This window comes from Scomber scombrus, chromosome 23 (assembly GCF_963691925.1).
Source record: "Scomber scombrus chromosome 23, fScoSco1.1, whole genome shotgun sequence".
Lineage (NCBI taxonomy): Eukaryota > Metazoa > Chordata > Actinopteri > Scombriformes > Scombridae > Scomber > Scomber scombrus.
Genome location: NC_084992.1, coordinates 15,744,386 through 15,765,529, shown reverse-complemented (window position 1 = coordinate 15,765,529; position 21,144 = coordinate 15,744,386). Strand labels below are relative to the sequence as shown.

Here is a 21,144-nt window from a genome sequence, read left to right as displayed (position 1 = left end):
ATAGAAAAAGAAAAAAATAACTAAAGAAAAAGTAAGGTATAGGTGACAAACATCTTCAATTAAAACATTCTGAATAGATTTTGATGACAAATAAACGTTTCTTATTATTTATATATTGTAGAGACCCATATTAAATCATATTTCAATTCATTTTTTTTCTGTGGATATGAAACCGTAATTAACAAAATAAAAAAGTTTGCAAAGCTACAAATATTGTTTTTGTAACACTTGAACGTTGTACTTTTGGTACGACATTCGGCACAAATGACGCCATTCAACTTCCGCTAGCGTTAGCGGTGTTTGTTGACAGCAGCGCCGCTTAGCAGAACACTACTGTACTAGTTACATCGTGTTGTAGAGGCGAAATGGCATCGTCTAACTCATACAAACTCAGGTGCTCCATTCCGGGCCACGAAATGGACGTAAGGGGACTCGCAGCTGCTGTTTTTCCGGATGGAGCTTTCGTGTCGGTGTCCAGAGACCGAACCGGAAGGATCTGGGTACCAAACTCAAGGTAGCTAGCGTTAGCCTGCTACTGAATAACTCATAGCGATGCTTGGCCAAGATTTGGTTCAGTTTTTAAGTGGCTATCTTTTTAAGAGAAGTCGCACAGACAAAAGAAAGTTACAAGCACATTACCTCCCCCTATGAGCTTATTTATCAGTTATAAAAGGCGTATTAGCGGTGGTAGCTGGCTAGCGAGCGAGTTGCTAGTCAAATTAGCTTTGTCATTCATTCAACTGTAACTCTAAACATACACAGCGCGAATGTTCCACTGCTTTCTAAAGTTCACCAGATTTAAGGTGTATTTAGATCAACTGTCTGTTCATGTACTGACTCCCCTTTTTTAATCATGATTAGCCATATAATTGTCAGCTACTTCTCCCTACATAAGCAGCTTCACTTACGATGTCTTTTGTTTTCTCTGTCCCTTCTTGACAGCCCTGACAAAGGCTTCACAGAGATGCACTGCATGTCTGGCCACTCGGACTTTGTATCCTGTGTATGCGTAATCGCACCAAGTGAAACATACCCTCGAGGACTTATTGCCACAGGTGGACATGATAATAATATTTGTGTTTTCTCAATGGACCAGCCACAACCCCTATTCACTCTCAAAGGACACAAAAATACAGGTGAGTAGTGTTCTTTAGGATATGTACACACACCAACAGGCATCTTATCTGAAGTACTGTCATGTGTGACATTAATTTCACATAACTTATCAGTTTTACTGGCCTGGTTTTAAATGTGTTTTTGTCCACAGTTTGCGCTCTGGCTTCTGGGAAGTTTGGGACCCTTTTGAGCGGCTCTTGGGACACTACAGCGAAAGTCTGGCTCAACGAGAAGTGTATGATGACATTGCAGGTATGCTGAAGCTCTGATCTCATCTTTTACAAGGTTTCCACAAGAGACATTGATAGTAGTAGATAGATTTTTACTCATTTAACTTTAATATTTATAACATTGTTTCATGTAAGTAGGCAGCCATTACAAGCAAAAACCACATTTGGACAGTGTGACTGAACATAATTTGTGCTTGTTAATAATTTCAGGGCCACACTGCAGCAGTGTGGGCAGTGGCCATCTTACCTGAACAAGGCCTTATGCTGTCTGGATCAGCAGATAAGACCATAAAGCTTTGGAAAGCTGGCCGATGTGAGAAAACATTTACAGGTGAGTGTTCGCAGTTGGTTGACTTATTTAAGAAAAAAGAAGAAAAAAAATCACTGAAATAAGTGGAAATTTATTTGGATAATCATCCTAAAAAATTCAATACATCTGCGTGGGTGAACACAACCTTTTTTTTTTTCTCTCTTGCTTTTAAGGTCATGAGGACTGCGTAAGGGCACTAGCAGTGATCAGCAGTACTGAGTTCTTCTCTTGCAGCAATGACACTAGTATCAGAAGGTGGCTGGTGACAGGCGAATGTGTACAGGTCTATTACAGCCACACCAACTATATTTACAACATAGCTGTCTTCCCCAATTGCCAAGGTTTGTTCATGAAAACATATATTCAGAAAATGTAACGCTGTTCGTCACATTGGTAAATTTCAAACTGACATAAAGACAAATGTGTCACAAAGATGCTTCAAAATGCTCCTAAAATCACTTTCCCTTCACTCTTCTGCTTTTTCCATCAGATTTTGTAAGCACAGGAGAGGACAGGACTTTGAGGATATGGAGGCAGGGAGAGTGCTCTCAGACCATCCGCTTCCCCGCCCAGTCTGTCTGGTGTTGCTGTATTCTGCCTAATGGTGACATAGCTGTAGGAGCCAGGTAACAGAACCGCATGCTAATGTGCAGTCCATCCATAATCATTTCATCATCATTCTCTTTCTCCATTTCTCACAACATAAATATTTAAACGCCTTGTTCGCTGCTTTCATTTCCAACATCACTCTTCCACCACACTCACATCTTTGTAATGTTGCATGCACAAAACAGGATAAAAAGATAATTTGTAGCTTTGTGGCTAACTCTGATGCTCCTCTTCTGGCTACAGTGATGGAATTATCCGTGTGTTTACGGAAGTGGAAGACCGCATGGCCAATGCAGAGGACTTACAGGCCTTTGAGGATGAGCTCTCCAAAGCCACCATCGACCCCAAGACAGGCGACCTTGGAGACATCAAAATGGAGGACCTTCCTGGAAGGGAACACCTTGATGAGCCTGGTATTAAATAGTTGTATTCATCTTATTATACATGTATATATTCTTATTATTTTCTGATAAGGAGAAAATATCATATATTTTTCTGGCTCAAGATAGTTTTGTTCGCTTATTTCCTTCAGGGAATCGTGACGGACAGACGCGGCTGATCAAAGATGGACAGAAGGTGGAGGCATACCAGTGGAGTGTCAACGACGGCCGCTGGATGAAAATTGGAGATGTGGTCGGAGGCTCAAACCAACAGACCTCTAAGAGTGTAGTGTACGAAGGAAAGGTAAGGCAGCAAGCTCAGCTACGACGAACTGAACAAAATGTGTGTGAGAGCAGTCATTTGTAACTCCTGATCTCCCCTCAGGAGTACGACTACGTGTTCACCATCGACGTGAACGAAGGAGGGCCGTCCATGAAGCTGCCTTACAACGTGTCAGAGGACCCCTGGCTGACAGCACATAACTTTTTGCAGAAGAATGACCTCAGCCCCATGTTCCTCGACCAGGTTGCCAATTTTATCATAGAGAACACCAAAGGACATGTGGTGGGACCAGCCCAGCCTGCTGTTGCTGACCCATTCACTGGTGAGACCAAAACATTCATACTTGAGCTAGTTATTCATAGCTTGTGGTTATTGTGTATAACAACTGCACTGTTTTCTTGACACATTATTTTACTCTTTACTTTTGTCTTCATCTGACAGGAGGAGCTCGGTACATCCCTGGGGCCTCTGATGATGGGTCAGGTTCTGGAGCCGATCCCTTCACAGGTACAGTATGTTTTAATTTGCCTAAAGATTATTTTTATTCTGAGCACCACCCGCAATTGCATTTTCACAGCTTTTCTTTTCTTTTTCCTCTCTCCACAGGCTCTGGTCGGTACATCCCAGGGTCAGGTCCAAACCCAAGTGCTCCTGGAGGTGTGGCGGATCCCTTCACAGGTACTTAGAGGAACCACTGAATTTTGGACGACTCTTATGTAAACCAAAGACAAAGCAAAACCAACACACCTATGTAACTGAGATAGTGAGATCCAGGCTTGACTGTTCAGTGGAAGACCCATGTTCTGTACATTTCTCCTGTATGCAAAGGGTGCAAGCTAGTTTTGTTTTGAACTCTTTAATTGTTGAACTCTCATTGGATCATATTCCTCCCTACTCGGCAGGTGGAGGTGCCTACTCCTCCGCAGCCCTCAGACAGACGGCAACCAACATTTACTTTCCCAAGAGTGATGGTGTGACCTTTGATCAAGCCAATGCCTCGCAGATCCTCAGTGAGTACCATTACACTACAGTACTACTACAGTCTAAAAAAAGACATGCTGGTCAGGTAATTGGTTATAACAATATTGAGTGGACCAAGACTCATCTATTCATCTGTGGAACAAAACACAATTTCACTAGATAAAACATATGTATAGTGCCTGTGTAGATTTACCTCAGTCAGACATGTAGGTAGTTCTCAAAATGAAATCAAAAATTTGGTAGTGTGACACGATTTAGTATAATGAGTTTTGATATAACGTTTCTATTATTCTCTAGAGTTATAACACTATTAGTATTGCTATAACTCATACAATACAATGTAAAATTATGTTGCATACCTTCATGTAGAAATACTTCGCAAACACTATAGTAATGGCACAGTAATAATTGGTTTCGAAAGCCTTAAATACTTCAACTGCATACATTTTGTTGTCAAATAAATACTGTATATTGTTAAAAAGTCACTGTATCAAAATCTTTCCATGAAATTTCCTCAATGTCTGTCTCTTGATTTGTTCATTTTTCACTAGCCAAGCTGAAGGAGCTGAATGGAGGTGCCCCTCAGGAGCACAAGCTCTCTGAAGACATTTTGGAAAGCCTTCAGAGGCTGCTGATGTGTGTGTCTGGGCCCAACTCCTCCGAGCCTCCCCCAACCATCCAAGAGATCAACCTGCTGTGGAAGGCCTCTCACTGGCCTGAAGGTACAACAGAATTTTAACTCAGTTCATGAAATATTTTTTGTCATTTGTTTCATTGTTGTAAGTTTTTCCTTAGCAATTCTAATTAACAGAAAGATAAAATATGTTTTAAGGTTAATCAGCACATTACTGGTCATTTACAAAACTCTGCTTTTCTTCCTCCTGGATTCTAGACATTGTGTTTCCAGTCCTGGACATTATGAGGCTGGCAGTGCGCCACCCGCAGGTTAACGAGACCCTCTGTGGAGAGGCAGAAGGAGTCCAGCTGTGTAACCACCTGCTGAGCTTCATAAGGCCTGAGGGGCGTCCTGCCAATCAGATGCTGGCGCTGCGGACTCTGTGTAACTGCTTTACTGGCAGGCACGGCCGAGCCCTCCTCATGGCCCAGCGTGAAACGGTTCTATCACGTGCTGCTGACCTGGCTACTGTCTGCAATAAGAACATCCACATTGCCCTGGCCACCCTGGTGCTTAACTACGCTGGCTGCTTGCACCACCAGTCTGATCTCGAGGGCAAGGCCCAGTGCCTGTCTGTGGCCAGTAGAGCTCTGGAGACAGTACAAGACAAGGAAGCTGTGTTTAGGCTGCTGGTGGCCTTGGGAACCACTGTGGCCTCAGACCAGACAGCCCAGGACCTGGCTCGGTCCCTGGGGGTCAACTCTCAGATTTCCAAATACACATCAGTATCTGATCCATCAAAGGTGGGCGAGTGTTGCCAGCTGGTTTTAAAAGAACTACAATGATGTGAACGATTAGAAAAAAGGAGTAATTCTTTCTTACTATTACACTGTTCTGCTTAATCAGTTGAGGTGGAGACTAAAAAAATAATTGTACGTTCCACAATAAAAAAGGACAAATGAAATCTCTGAATATGCATAGCCTGTGTTTTTTTTTAATTTGATTCCACCCTTTTGCAAAGCCCCTTGACAAATTTCTTGGGTAAATGCATGTAAAAATGGATTGGAAATGTGCATGAAACTTTACACTGTCTGAAGTGAAATCTGTGTCTAGCCTTTAACATGTTTTATATCATATCCTACTGCCATGTTATACTTCCTCAGCAGAGGAAGAGTATTTCAGGGGAGTAAATTAATTACAGTGACCACTTGTGAAATGTAAAAATCTAACTGGGGGGGGATTCACTCAGGTATGGGGCCTGTGAATGTTGTGACTTCTAAACTTGTCCTGCTCGGTAGCAGTGGCTGAATTCATCTATGTGTAACCTGTAAATACACAATACAGTATTTTTATTGGTAACACTGGCCTTGTAGGGGTTTATTATCTATTAACTATCTTTGTGGGATAATGGACAAGCTGACCAATACATCAATTTGCATGTACTTGATTAACATCTAATAAAAAGAGTCACCTTTCCTACACAAGGTTGGCTCGGTCTGTCACGAGATCTTTCCTTAAAACTATGAATTATAAAAGCACAAGTTAAACATATATCTCAGTAATATATATATATAAACCGACCAATATTATCATAAAATGTTTAATAAAAAAAATGTTTTTTTAAACTTTTTATAAGTTTATTCAGGGACGAAATTTACCGTTCAATCACCGGAAGTACTTCTTAACAACATCCGGGTGACTATACAATAAATTTGGCGGTTGGACTTCTGCGGTTCTCAAACTTCGACTGTAAATAAGTACAACTTATTTGAACAATTGTGAACTTAAACGTAACTAAAACAGAACCTGACGTTATATGACTTGTGATTGGTTACAGGCAGTGCTTATTATGTCGGTATCAGTTAGTTAAATGTTTGCAGAAAAACTCAAAACAAGGTCGGAAGTTTGTAGCTAGCCACCGCAGCTAACTGGCTAGCTTGGTTTAAATCAGCCAGGCTGGCTTTTTGAGCTCCGAGTGTCCATTCTCTGCTCCTACCAACTCGGAACAATGGCGAACCCGGCATCGTCGCAGAAGAATAAGGGAAGATATCTCTGGTTAGCTCTTCTCGGGCTGGGATTTGAACCAGAAACAGCTATATCGTCGCTCGTCGGCAGAACCAACACAAAATATATCAACCTGGGACCGTGAGTGTGTTTATCGAGTTATTAACATATTTATATGCAATAATATTAACTCCACAACCGTGCCTAACTTGAATTAATCCTTAATTTAACCACAACCAAATGTCATTTTGTGTCCAATAGGAATATGTTTGATAAACCTAACAAGAATGCCTTCTACATTGTAACTCATTTTCTTCTGGAGAAACTCAACGCAACACGATTTTATGAAGCCTTCAGGTACAAATATATATTATCAATGATTGCCATTCATGTCAAAGTATGTCTTGTATTCATTTTTTAAGCAATGAAATTATCTCTGTTTTGTTAGACATTGCTGGCCTGTTTCGACTCCCAAAGAAGATGCTGAGTTTCGAAAAGCTGCCTGCCCTTGGCTGCGAGAAATAATGGTAAGCCTGAGGATTTGTAAAGTTAAGTGCCACCTACCACACATTTGGGGGAATTATGTCCTCATTTTATTCCTTCCCTCACTCCATCCTGCTTTCCTTTTGTCCCACTCTCCGTTCTCCTTACTCTCCTCACACACAGCTTGTACACAAACTGTTTACATAAACACAAAACTCTTTTAAAATCTTGTAATTGGCAAATACAGATTTAGCAGTTAAGTATGTGAGAGTTATAAAATTGAATTTATGTCATCTGTTTTTGCTCTGTGTCTTTAGGATGAAACTGCAAATGCAGGATCCAAGGTGGTAGCATCCTTGTTCCTCTCACCTGGAGGCCACAAGTTTATCAGCTTGATGCTTCATTTGGCCAGTCACGTCATGCTGCAGGACATGAAGGAATTCAACACGGGTAGGTCTATATAGAAAATCACGTCGTTTTTTTTCTATATAAGTAGTCTGTATTCACAATCAATGGGGATTGACGACAATCCTAACACGTTGAATGACACACCAGTGGCCAGGCATTGGCATGCAAAAGACCAGCAACTAATCTTGAATACTGTGTTTGCCAGATGACAGCTGGTTTCCTGAAGCTGCAGCAATGCCGGCTTCCTCTTTGGACATGGCAGTCAGAAGACTGGGCCTGATCAATACAAGGTTTTTGAAAGCTGGAGTAGAGCAGGATCGTTTTCTCCAGGAGTACCAGAGACGAGCCCAGTGAGTCCTTGATGGTCTATTTTAGCAGCTGGAAAGAGCTCAATGTTATTCCACATCAATAGAGGCAGCCTGGAAATATGAGCGCTCTACCCTAATGAGTACAGTGCAGAGCAGCTCAGGTTTTGGCAATGAAATTCAACTTTTCTCACTTGGCATAAACAAAATGAAATCGCTGTTCTGAAGTGTAAATCTAAATATTCCTTCTAAATAAAACAATTATTACCCTCTAACTTAAGCTGTAGAAACCGTTTCAATTTTAAATCTAATGTTGTCTACTGCCGATACATTTTTAATCCTGAGACATAAGGGCTCCAATAAAACACTGTAGTCTATTTAAGATAAAATTTAATTGATCCAAGAGGAAAATGTTTTGTCATTCCTTTTCCATTGAAAATGTATAAGGCTAATTTAATAATTCCTATGTGTATGGCCTTTTATTTTTAGCACATCTTTGTATTATTTCTATTGCTTCTCCTTCTATTGATATCAAGTCATATTAAATATATTGCTTTTGATGTTGCTTATTACATTAGTTGTTTCTAGCCCCACCTGTGTGAACTAATTGGTAGAGCTGTTGTTAACGAGGCTGGTCGGTGGCAGCTGGGGGCATTTGCAATCAATGTAATTAGAACCATGTGCCCTTTGTTTAAGCTCTTTTCCTCCTTTAAAGGGCCCTGGTGAAGTCTATGAAAGACAGCAGAGCAGACAGTACCAAGTATGATGAGCTACTCAAGTATGTATGACTTTTTACCTCCTCAGTACTTCTAATGAATGTTCTTCGTCCATTTTGTTCAATGAGTTTGTCGCATTTTTCAGGCGTCACAGTAGTGATTCTGCCAAGGAGGGAGCTTCTCCAGCAGAGAAGACCAAAAAGGTGCGTAATGTTAGGTTTCTTAATACCATCTTACTACAAATCACTATTTAGTCATACAAATGCTTGTTTTAGTTCCTTTTTTTAAAGTGAGGATTTTACACTTTTGTCTTCTTGTGATAGTACACTGAATGTTTTTGGTTTTTGGACTATTGGTAGACAAAAAAATTATGTGATGAGTATACTGTTTAGTTTTAAAAGTGCTCACAGAACTTCTTGGTTGTCTTAAGGTCCGCTCATTGTGGTCGACCATTGATGGAATGCTGTCCTCTATCAAAGAGGAGCAGCATGCAGTGGAAAGTGTTCTGAAAGGAGACGTGGACCAGAACACTCTTGATGGGACAGACCAGGTCCTGAAAGTTCCCCGGTGCCTGCTGGAGAGAATTGAAAAGCTCCCACATCAGGTGAGAGTGAAGATAATAGTGATTTTTTTGAATTCATAAATCATCACATTGACCAGTCTCATATAGACTTTATTTGTCTGCACGTTTTCCAGTTGAGTTCAGGGAATGTGTATGAAGCCGGTCAGCTGAACCTCCTGTGTGTCTTCGAGCTGGTGAATCACGCGCTGCAGCTCCTGAGGGAGGAGCGCTGTCGAGTCTCAGACGCCCCCAAGCCTGAGCTCAGTGCTCAGCACCTGCAGGACAAATGTCAGCAGATGGCCCGCGTGCTGCAGGACCTTAACCTCATCAGGTGGGTACTTCTATGCTACATTGATATTGTATGCTTCTCCAGCTACACTCCAGCTGTTTGTGATTTGCCTGCTAGCTGAAATATGAAAGATTTAATACCAGTGTATTAACTCGCCATGTTTCATATTTTCCTGCCCCAGACAGAAGATTTCCAAGGAAGAAATTCCTGAGGTCAACCATGGCATAAGAGAGTTGGAAGCAGAGTGGGACAGGAAGTGGATGGATACACTCAACGGCACACCCCTAGTCTCTTTCTTGAATGACGATCCTGTGAGTGGTCCTCAGAGTAAATTAAAAGAAATAATCTAAACACCCTGTCATATTTTACAGGGCGACAAGACCTACTGATTTGTCACAATACTGTCTGTTTTCTCCATTTAACTGTTTTTAGGCTCTTGCCTTCCTCTCACCAATGGTTCGACTGTCATTTGAACCAGCAGATGAAACTAGTTATGGCAGTAGTGTCTTCTCTCACTACCCTGCTAAACTTCTTGGTGAGCAGTATTGGATTACATTAGTCCATTTATTAACTTGTATAGGTGTTTTTTTTTTGTTGTTGACAATTGTCATTTTTACACTTTCAGAGAAGCCTGCAGAGAATAAACCAAAGGAAGGCATCGATTCTAGACATTCAAACCTCAAAAGGTAACGGCAGTCTTTCTTTGCATAGATATCAAGGGAAATGTTAATCCAAATGATTGATAATGTACAGTTGAAGTGTGTTTGGCTTCTGATGGGAGGCAGATACCTGGGCAGTCCTGAGCTGTGCTCTGTCCGTCACTAGTCCTCCCTACAGCATACATGCTCTCTGATGACCGAGGCGAATTGAGAGAAATCGCCACGGACAGATACGGAGCAGACATTCTTTATCTCTGCCTGACTTTCACTGTATAATAACAGCATTATTTTTATATTATGTTTAGAATTGCAGGGGGTAAAGTAACATTACAAGAAATAACACTGCTTTTCTGAAGTGGTAAGAAGCTGTGGATTTATCAGTCCTCAGTTTAATCACTGGTTTGCTCATATAAACTATAAGCCACAATAACAATGGCCTCACTTTGAAGTTACCCCCCTGCACTTATCCATCACTGGCTGTTAGTGGATACAATAAGAAAGTATTGCTTTCACTACCTGAATTGTACTGCAGTCTGAGGAAAAATGCAATGGAGGGGAAACACTTTATGCACTTTAAGTGTTTCTTTTGGTTTTAACAAATGAAGCTGTTCTGTTTTTTATTTATTTACAGCCCTTGCCCTAAAACAACTGAACGGATTGAACATCCCGTTGTCACCACTGAGTCATCGGCACCATCACAAGCAAATCCCCCTGTTGATTGGCTTTTAGATGCACCTCCATCCCCTCCTCTGAGGACTCTACCAGTACCACCTCAGGCAAACAGTTTCACCTTCAGTTATTTCTTATTTTGAGTCGAAGTCGTATTAATAGAATTCCCTTCACTTTTGATTTTTTGATAAAGCATATTTAATTCTGTGCTTGTTTTTTTTTTTTTAGGCCAGCGTGAGGAAGACAGCCCGTGTTAACCCGAAAGGGACTCCCACAAGGACCAAGAGTCAGATATTGGATAAGGAATGTGATAAACCTACTGATCAGGTACAGTGACAATTCTTTAACTACCTTTAGTATATCAGTACCTCCACCTCAAACTAGCCTTGTATTTCAGCTTCAATGTATTTTAAAGTCCTATTAATTGGATTCTCTTACACTTTAATATGCATTGACCAACTCCTACTGATAAAACACATTTAACAAATATGTGCTTGCTTTTAGGCCAGAGTGAGGAAGACGGCCCATGTATACCCGAAGGTGACTCCCGTGAGGACCAAGACACAAATATTTGACATGGAATGTGATAACCTCGCTGATCAGGTATAGTAATGATTGTCAAAACACCTGAGTCACGCAAACTAAAGCAATATTAATATATATTAAGGCACTCCGTGTGTGTTTGTGTGTTAGTTTGCAGATGCTGTAACTGCAACCGCTCACATAGAAGGTAGGGTCAAAGGTTTGGACCTGGAGGGTCTTCTGAACACTCTACAAGGAGATCCTTTCTCTACTAAGAAGCAGCTGACTCGTACACCTGAGAGTTTGAGTAAGTCACAAACTGTTAACCAATATTTGAAATATAATGCCTAAATTCTACTTCAACATATAAAAGGGAAAATCCAGATGACTGAGCTGTCATGATGGTTAAATCTTTTCTTTCACTAAGCAATTTTTTTTGCTTTTTACCCTGTTTCTCAACAAGTTCTGGATGTGAAGAGCTCATGGCGAAAGGCATTGGAGGAAGACAAAGCTGAAAAAATCCTGCGCTCAGCCAAGTTGAATGACAGCATTACAGGACGGGTCACTCCCCTCCAAGAGATTCATAATGTGTGGCAGAGTCCTGCTGCTGCCCCCCAGAGCGTCTCCTGCAATCTCACCCCAACTGTCATGAGCCACAGCAGCCCCTCTTTCAGCCAGCAGGGGGTCTTACTCAAGTCCACTCGGTTGTGGGACACTTTCAACAAGGAGACCCTAGACAGCCCGCATGGCACGGGCAGCAGAGTCACCCAGTTCAGTCTGGATAATGAAACTCTTCCTGAACTGCCAAGCTGCGACAGTTTCGATCTGAGCCTTGATGACGAAGCTGCGGATATGAATAGCGAGGAGGATGACGACGACGACCTTCTCATCCCCTCCTTGAAGACTGAGCATGTCAGATGTCATCAACTGGGACAGATCCAGCAGGGGTGCAATGTTGGCTCCTTCGTGGAAAACGTGAAGAGGACACCTGTGTGCCTTTTGTCAGATCACAATGCTCCCAGTTTGGACATAGACTCTCTAGAGTCTGCGAAGTCAGTAGAAGCCACCAGCAATGTCTTCTCACTGGATCTAGACACACTAGAGACCCCGAAGAAGCAGGAATACAGCCTCCCCAAACTGATCACATTCTCCCCAATAGATGACATGAAGTGCTAGGTGCATGCAATTTAAAAAAACATTAAATATTAATATTAAGACATGAACTTATTTAATAAAAATGTAAAATATGGTTTGTGTACATAATGAACTTGAAAGCATGGTGTGTCTGTGTAGGAGAGTGACATCGTACTGTGATTCTTGGGACTGCTCATTCACTGAGTCCACTGTTTTTATGAAAATATTAGTGCCCTGATAATATTAACCCTGCACTTTTAGTATGGCTTCTGTACAAACCACTCAATGTCTTAATTTTTTTTTTTTTTGTTCAATTGTCTTTGTATATATGTGACAAGTTTGAGGAATAAATGTCAGTCAGATTGATGGTAGTGGAATTTTTCAAATGTTGGATTAAGCATTTGGAAATTGAGAGAAAAAAACACCGGAAGCATACACTTTTAAGAATTATGATACAGTAAGTAAACATTTGATTTAATTTGAACAACTCAAGGGCTGTAGTGACAATATATAATCAAGGATCTTGTTAATTCAAAATTAAAAAGCCAGCTGATGCTTCTGCAATGATAAGAGTTCTAACTCCAACAACAATTACATTACAGGCAGAGTTGACCTGTGGGTTGACTTATTTTTCCCAAGAGAGCAGCAAGAAATAGACAAATTAGGCTGTCTCACACCTGTTGCCTTTTTAATGTCAGTGTAACTTCTCTTTGTTGAAGATGGGGGGCGTCAGAAACTGAGCAAAACCATAGAGCCAAAGAAAAGCATGAGTCAAGGCAGCTGTATAAACAGAAAAGGCAGGAAGTAAAATCTAGCTTTCACAATAAAAACATGAAAATTAAGGCTATGATATGAGGAGCTGTAAAAATGTATGAAAGAACTGAAATGTATTTTCAATGTATGTTTAGTCAGTACATGGGTGTTGTATATGTCACAAAAAATGTAAGAAACCCAGGACCACAATAACCATAGGGTTTACATTTTAGACTGAAGACTATACATACACTTGTCACATATAAAAAATATAACCTGCAGTGGTAATACATACAGGGTGTGTGGTATTGTACTGAAATATTGCACTGGAATAGAATAACTGGAAGGGGCAACTTGAGTCAATGGACTTTTTGACCTATTTTATGAATACAATGATATTCTGTCTGTACATTTGAATTTATGAATATAAAATGTAGCCAATAAAAGTAAAGATTTAGAGGGATCAACTGGCATGAATAGAATATGATTTTCATATAGGTATGTTTTAATTAGTGTATAAAATAAAGTGTTTTTGTAATGTTGCCTCTAAATTGAATAACACATTTTCCAATCTAACATAAAAAAGTGTTTTACTGTTTTGAGGGGAATGAGACATGCAGAGTACCAGCAGCGGTCTATTGTCTGTGATGCAGTGAAATTACCCTTTTAATGTTTTCTCAATAGCTACGTAAATTGCTTTATTCTGAAAACGTATTTGAGCGTCAGTGAGCAGTTTTAGTTTGAAAAGACGCACCGGAAGCTTCTGCTTTTATACTCGCCAGCTTGCCACTGCTCTAGCCCCCCTCTGTCAGTCGCAGGCAGGGTATGTAGCCTCTCCTCTTCTCTGGGCGGGTCCAGTCTGTAAAGAGACGTTTAGGAAGAAAAGCTCGCCAACAAAACTATCAGCGCAGACACAAACATGGCGCCTGCCTCCGCCGACAACTTCAGGTGAAAGTGTGGCGAAGAAAGTGGCCCGCAAAGTTTTCTGAAGGAGTGCTTTATTCTTGCGCCGTCCGGGTGTAGCACGTCTCCATTTGCACACACAGAAATACGGAATATATCAAGCGGGTAAAAACAGCAAGTTGCCTTCATGTCAACATTGTCTCTCGCTGCAGTGTAAACAGCTGGTAAGTGCTTTTATTTTCGGGTGTGGGGATAGCTGAGACTAAGTTGAGTTAGTTGTAATAATTATTCCTTGTAGTTGAACTGTTTTAATGTAACTTTAGAAGCGTACAAGTGCTCAAAGTACATTTTCCTGGTGTTGCGCTGCTGCGGAGCCTCTACACTTTCCATCGTGTGTGTTATCCAACCACACAGAAAGAGAGAGAGAGCCACGTATCACTGCACGGGGTTGATCACAGGAGGACATTTCTTTTGTTATATCCGCGGACATGTCGTGTTTCCTGCACAAAAGTTGACCTAGTTATGGGTCGGATGCAACAGTTGGGAATATAACACCCTCACTACCCCCCACTCCACCACCACCCCCTCCTTCCCCTCTCTTCACGGGCCCTCCTTGACGCCAGATAATCAGACTCTGCTGCTCTCCTGGAGCCTGTCTAACCTTGCAGGTGTCTGCTCTCAGACACACACACACACATGCCAACTCATAGACTGAATTTGCTGCTTAAAATCATCAAGATACATAGAAAAAAAAATAACTTTTAGCAGTTTAGCAGAGTCAGAGCTGCATACGAGATAAGGAACTGTTAACCTGACTTCCTTTTGGGCACTGGTTACCTTTTTTTTTTTTTTAATCCAGGGACTTTTCTTTCTGATCATACTGTGTGCATTTGTGTGTTGAGTAGGACGTGGAGTTGTGTAAGATGCCTCTGTTGATTTGTGGCTATGTGTGCGTGTGGGAAAGAGTGGTGGGGGTGGAGGAGTGGGCACAAATGCCATTGAAAGCAATGCTAAGGTGCTCACATATCTGTGGCTCAGCACTTGACTGTTTGCCAGGCAGCCAGCACTGGTCTAACCCCCTAAGGGCAGCAGAGTACTCCTTTTCTTCAGCTTCCCATTGGTGTTTTGGTGATTCATGGCATGCATGTGATGTTCCTGTTATGACAGCCATGACACAAGTCACCGCAGAGCCGAGGATGACACTTCCTCTTGTGCTGCTCTGCATTCCTGTTTTCATTTAGGTGTTTGTTTTTTTACCACCTGAGATATAACAGAATAATCAAGGAGGGAGTCAATTTAATTGTGGTGAATAGCTCTAGCAGAATTTGCATCAGCAGCCCAGACGAAGCTCTGAGCCACTCACATGTGGAAACACAGCAGAAAAATCTCTTTCTTGACCTTGGCTTGACCTGACAGCAGTTTGAAAAGAGGGGAGTGGAGTGAATGTTGCCTCCTCCTACAGGCAGCAGGTATAAAGTAGGTCATGGCCGCTGCACTGTGGCTTTGTGTACATTGAACTTGCACTTTGCCTCCGACTCTAGTTGTCCAAAGGCCGGTGAGTCAGGTGAGGAAAGGGAGTGGATTGGCCAAGGCAGCAGCAACAGGCAGATGAAGGACTCAGCGGTTGCCTAGGCACAAATCAAAGAGGATTTCGACAAGTGTGGGGAGGAAAGCCAGTTATTAGTTCTGTGGACTGCGAGAGGAGTGTTTTTTTTTCTTCTTCTTGAAAGCAACAAATATGACAGTTTCTGAAACGTCTGCTAGGCTGCATTAGTGCAGATCTTTTAGTCTGTCAACTGTTATTTCAACTGCTTTCATCGCTCACTCCTTCAAAGGACAAAATAACTGCTTTCACCTCTTACACATCAACTTCATCTCTTTCTCTTCAATAGACATTTCAACTCCTTTCCAGTCTCACATTTTCCACTGATAATTACAATGTTTTTAGGTTGCAGGTCCTCACTTTTTGAACAACAGTAACAAGCACTTTCTTCAACCCTCTAACTTCCACCACTTCTGCTTTTCATATGCAATTTATTCAACTGCTGTCAGTGTTTACACTTCAGGTAAATTCATCACATGCACTTTGACATTTCAACAATTCCTTTTCAGCACTTTAACTTCACCCGATACTTAACTTCGCTCATGCTTACACTTAAACTGATACATCAACATCTTTACTTCTCAGACACCTCTGCTTTATCTGCTATTTCAGTATTTGTACTTCAGCTGACACTTCAGCTGTGTCAACATTTTAAGTATTAACAATGTTTAAACTAGGAATTTTCTTAAACGCAAAACTGGGAATTGTCTCCAGAGAATTGAGCCTCTTCTCATTTTTAATTATTAACTACATATTGTTTTTGTCACTTCTGCAAAGGAAGTTTTCCTCTATTAGGAGGTCAGAGGTCAATGTCAGCAACACAATAGCATCTCCACAGCTTGTGGGGTTAATTGTGTAGTTCAAGGATACGTCAGCAGGATGCTGATTAAAGCTGCAATGATTAGTTAGTTAATTAATTAGTAGACACCAACTGTTTTGATTATTGATTAGCCCTGTGAAAATGCTCCGCAGGCAGCCATGAACTGACTGAGGGAGGTTGTTTAAATCCAGTTTAAATTGATGTAACATAAAATCCTTAACAGCTGGAGCATTCATTCTTTTGCAGCTCACAGCGCGGGCTCGTGTGCCATCATGTAGTATGCTCGGGTCATTGCTTTACGTTAGTGCTGTGCGATATTACGATATATATCGAGGTGCGATATAAAAATGTCTACCGTAGGATATAACCTTCTATTGTTTATATCGTAATTTTAACGTCTTGGTTACTGTGTTAGCTCTGTTGCTACACTAACGTTAACGTTAGCGGCTAACACCGCTAACCAACGTTAACGTAACTACGGTTGTGGTTTAGGTACGCCGTGTAAAGTACAACTCAACGTCAGAATGACTGTCGGATAATCCAAATGTATCATGTGAGTTCATGTTGAATGAACAATGAATGAAGGCTAATGTAACTGCAGCAATGCTACTACTTTGCGGTAGCATTTTTACGTCACCCGCTAAGACTCGTTTACGGCACTGCTAGCGCAGCATAGTAACAACATGGCAGAGGTGGAGAGCTTGGCGGAGAACACAGTGGAAACAGAACCCCAAAGAGGAATGGTGCCGAAAATACTATATCGGGATATAAAGTTACCAATATCGGGATATAAAATCTTATCCATATTGCACAGCACTACTTTAAGTCATGTGCAGTGAATAACGTGGTGTCAGCACGCTGTTTGGCGCCAGCAGAGAAGCAGGTTGATAGTTCACGTAGAAATGAAAAAAAGAGGGAAAGTGCAAGGTGTGTGGGAGAAACACACCATTCATGTTGAAGGCTTGCAGAGGGCCCTGGTGTGTTATCATTGACAGGAAGTGACGCCTACCACAAGTGAACACAAACCGCAAATGAAACTATCAAAAACACCTCTGCACCCTGCTGAAAATGAGCTAAAAATGTACATTACAGTAATATGTAGTTATATACAGTTATATAATTAGTGTTAGTTGTGCTGAGAATGGTTTTGTTTATGTTTCTATATTCAGAATAGTTCTGGATCAATATGTTTTGTGTGTTTCTGGAGTAAAGTGTTCTTCTATTAATTATTATAGTTTAATGGCTTCCATAACCTTTTAGTTTAGGTTGTGCAGATTTTAGGGAGATGAAGCATTTACTCCAAGATACTCCAAAAAATGTCATAACAATAAGCAAAACTACCAATGGAGGCTCTGGTGGATCATTTCAATTGCACAGTGCGAAATGAAAAGGAAAAGGAAAAAATGGTTCCAGCTTCTTAAATGTGAAAATGTTGTGGTTTCTTTCGTCCTCTTTGACAGTAAAGTGAATATTTTTGGGTTGTGGCCTGTTTGCTGAGACAAAAAAATACATTTTAGGTTGCAGCTTTGGCTTTGGGAAACAGTGATCAACTTTTTATTTTTTATTTTTTTATTTTACCTTTTTCTGAATTTATAATGACCGAACAAGTGATCATCATTGACAGCTCATATTTGCTACTACTATTATTATGGATGGTAATAGTAATGGTTACTTGATGTAATTAATCAGGACAATGAAGCACTGTCTGAACTGCTTTTATTTCCCCCTAGAACATAAAGTGCTACCTGTGAGGTTGTATGTTCAGACATATTAACATATTAACAGCACATAGTCATTTCCAGCCAAGAGAAACAACAATGATCTTGTAATTCAGCCAAAAACCCTCTCAGGTAACCTATTTCCTTCCTTCTGACCCTTGTACTTTGGTGTGATGTGACTGTAGTATTTTCAGTGTTTCCCCTACCATTGACTTGGAGGCCCCCCTCCTACCTCCACCCTTCCCGCTACAGTCAACCTTGGGGAAACATTTGCGTTAGTTTCTCTCCTCTACTCACCCCCCACCTCTTCAATAAAGCCGTGAGTGAACCTAGAGCAAACACTGATTTGAGTGCTGTTCTTTTAGCAGTACTGGGTCAGAGTTGGTATAGGCCCAGCTAGTTAGTAAGGGCAATGAGTTTGCCCTCTCTCCCTTCGCTTCAGAGTGGAAAGAATGCTCTCTGTCCGCCGGGCTGTCACGCTCCAGGAAGGAGGCAGTCTTGTGACGTTTCTACTGAGCCTAGACTCAACCACTCTGAGACTCCTCTAGTCGTCCAACTTACCCAAGTTGTTTACAACCGTAGAAAGTTTAAATCATTTTACCAGACTTCAAGTCTTCATCACTGTCCTTATCTGACCTTCTTGTCATGTTGGTGTAAAGCTCGGCCTACCTGCTGCTGCTGGCTGTGCGGGCAACAGTTGGCTTTGACACAGTTCAGCAAACACTTAAATGTGTCACTTTCTCTTGAAAAACACACCTGTCTCTTGAATCACACGCTCAGATCTCTTTAGAGAGTGGGACTACAGACTCAAAGCTACAGGTACCCTTCTGCCGGTTGTGTCGAGTCACCTTTTGATGTTATCTCGACAAAACATTAGACGAGCGGTCGGTGCCGTTGGATTGACAACGATTTACAGAAGTAGAATACAAAGAGGAGCAGACAGATGGGATGAGCCCTCTGTAATAGGCTTTAGTGCACATCTGTCACATCGCTGAAACGGTTGGTCCGTCAGTTGATCAAGGACAGTTTGAATTTGTATTAAAATACATCTCAGACCTGCTGGTGGCGACTTCTCAAATGTGAGAAAAACACACATTTGTCTGTTTGAATAACTTATTTGGGCATTTTTACCAAGCAATCATTTTTAGCTTGGTTAATGTCATTCTACTGTAGATTAAACTATACAAATGTCATTATTTTTCAGAAAACATATAAATGAATTGGCTAAAGACAATTTGTCCCAGCTGTAATGTATTACTCCTATAGAAAATTCCTTTATGTCTTTATAATGTGACAGTGTTTCATTGCAAATGTCAAAGCTGCTCAGTATGTCTTCATGATGTTAGCAGTTTCTTATTTTAAATGATAAATGAATGATGGCTGCTGGTTAATTTGCTTTAGCTGCACTAAAGCTTGATTGAGCCAACATTTTCAGCCTGTGAGTAACTGAAGCAGCCCTTTCAACTTTGTTAAATTAAGTGATGTAGCTGAGTGATTTTAAGGGAGATGTCAAAATCATTATGCTCAAATACAGCTTAAGAAAATCAAACGAAACAAACCAGGGAACAAAAAAAAATATCCTGTAGCAAAAACAACAAACATGATCTGGACTGTCTGTTATCTACGTGATTTGGCAGCCTGATACTTATTCTGAGAAGCGCGTTGACGGCTATTAGTCAGTCCCTAAATAAAATTGTATCTTACATATTGCCTCTGTATATAAAAGAAAAAAAAACAGCTGCCAGGATAAAACAAACACAAGTGAGGAACAGAGTTCACCGTTGGCCTTTGGCTTTGTTCAGGCCGTGCAGAGCAAGGGAGATGTTGTTAGCTTATGGATATGATAATGCCTGGCTCTTACACAGGCTTATCTGGAGCTGAAAAGCAGATAGACTGTGAATACTCCACCTCTCTCACACACTCTGATATTTCCTGCCCCTGTCAAGTGTAATTGTGCATATATATTTTTTGCCACAATACCACACACCAAAGTCACTTCTTTTTTTCTTTTCTTTTTTAAAATTTTCTGTATCATAAACTGAGAAGCTGTAGCTTGTACCATCTCAATCAAACAGCAACTCAACAAGCTTCAATTTTTACCTCGTCTCTGCCCCACCCAAACATGAATGTTTCACCTCAGGAAGAGCCCCAGATTGTGTGTTTCTGTGGTTCCCGCCTTGTAAAATGGAGGCTTCGTCACCTCATTGGCACCTTGCACTCAGCCTGGCCTCCACCGGCAGCAGCAGCAGCAGCAGCACACTGTGATGACAGGTGGCAGGGAGGGCCACTTTGCTCTTCACATCCTCCCAAAGCCAAGAGAAGCGAGTTCCACTTGAGCCAGACATTGGTCAGCAGCTGCCACCGGAGCTGAAAGGCCAACGTGTCAGAGGCTATTACAGCTGAAAAATAATCACCTTTACCTATTTCAGCTGCCACCATTTTTTTTGTGATTCGTCGTGTTCGTAGCTGAGCTGCATAATTTCAGTGTATTTCAGCAGCCCTGTTGCATTAAGCTGAATAAGTGGCACTTTATTTCTTTGCACAGAAGCTCACATATACATGCACACGTGTGTTGGTGTGAAGCATCAACTCACCCTACTCATTACTATCAATCGTCAGCCTCGCTCCCTGTTCAGTATAATCTCTGCATCCACACACATTCCGGCTCACGGCATCGATTTTTGTACAGTACACGACAATTGTGAGTGTCATGCTCAGCTGCTGTTTTAGTCAAGCTGTGGCTCCCGCTGGAATAACTGAGACAGACACAGCACTGTCTGTTGTCCAGCATTACACACACACACACACACACACACACATGCAGGCAGGCTCTTTCACCTCTGGCGAGCAAGCCTCCAGGCTCTTTTGTGTGAAAGAGATGAGATCATTGTGGGGCAGACCATGGGGGGATGGAGTAAGGGGTTTCCACGGTGTATACTTAAATAGAGAAATCTCTGTTTTCATGTGTGTTGCTTTCTCTTCATCCTATTTTTTTTAATCCCATTTTAACTTTGCTTAAATTGAATTTGGCACCTTGTAGAACAAGAGGCGAGGCAGGAGAATGACATTAA

The 21,144-nt window shown here is 41.3% G+C and overlaps 3 protein-coding genes and 1 non-coding gene across 6 annotated transcripts in view; all 4 read left to right on the top strand.

Moving 5' to 3' along the window:
* Positions 1–298: 298 nt before the first annotated feature.
* On the top strand, positions 299–5,996 carry plaa (phospholipase A2-activating protein). The gene is made up of 14 exons (XM_062444705.1): positions 299–514; positions 943–1,136; positions 1,268–1,368; positions 1,557–1,677; positions 1,830–1,997; positions 2,147–2,282; positions 2,509–2,678; positions 2,798–2,949; positions 3,031–3,250; positions 3,370–3,435; positions 3,535–3,606; positions 3,831–3,938; positions 4,461–4,631; positions 4,802–5,996. Exons 1-14 carry the CDS (start codon positions 366–368, stop codon positions 5,368–5,370), a joined length of 2,397 nt encoding a protein of 798 aa, XP_062300689.1. The 5' UTR covers positions 299–365; the 3' UTR covers positions 5,371–5,996.
* Positions 5,997–6,245: 249 nt separating this feature from the next.
* haus6 (HAUS augmin-like complex, subunit 6) lies at positions 6,246–12,391 on the top strand. Its single transcript, XM_062444844.1, has 17 exons — positions 6,246–6,670; positions 6,791–6,886; positions 6,978–7,056; positions 7,330–7,462; positions 7,626–7,770; positions 8,441–8,503; positions 8,587–8,644; positions 8,872–9,045; positions 9,138–9,334; positions 9,474–9,603; positions 9,725–9,827; positions 9,918–9,978; positions 10,583–10,727; positions 10,849–10,947; positions 11,125–11,223; positions 11,314–11,449; positions 11,606–12,391. Exons 1-17 carry the CDS (start codon positions 6,534–6,536, stop codon positions 12,316–12,318), a joined length of 2,568 nt encoding a protein of 855 aa, XP_062300828.1. The 5' UTR covers positions 6,246–6,533; the 3' UTR covers positions 12,319–12,391.
* LOC134006382 (small Cajal body-specific RNA 8) lies at positions 10,068–10,198 on the top strand. The gene has a single exon (XR_009927953.1). It is a non-coding gene; the product is annotated as a small Cajal body-specific RNA 8 (non-coding RNA).
* A 1,524-nt stretch (positions 12,392–13,915) lies between the features above and the next one.
* The window catches only part of dennd4c (DENN/MADD domain containing 4C), a 35,641-nt gene continuing 28,412 nt past the window's right edge, over positions 13,916–21,144 (top strand). For all 3 annotated transcript variants that reach the window (XM_062444287.1, XM_062444288.1, XM_062444286.1), the window contains exon 1: positions 13,916–14,156. The gene's annotated coding sequence lies outside the window, so the exon portion shown is untranslated. The remainder of the gene's footprint in view (positions 14,157–21,144) is intronic.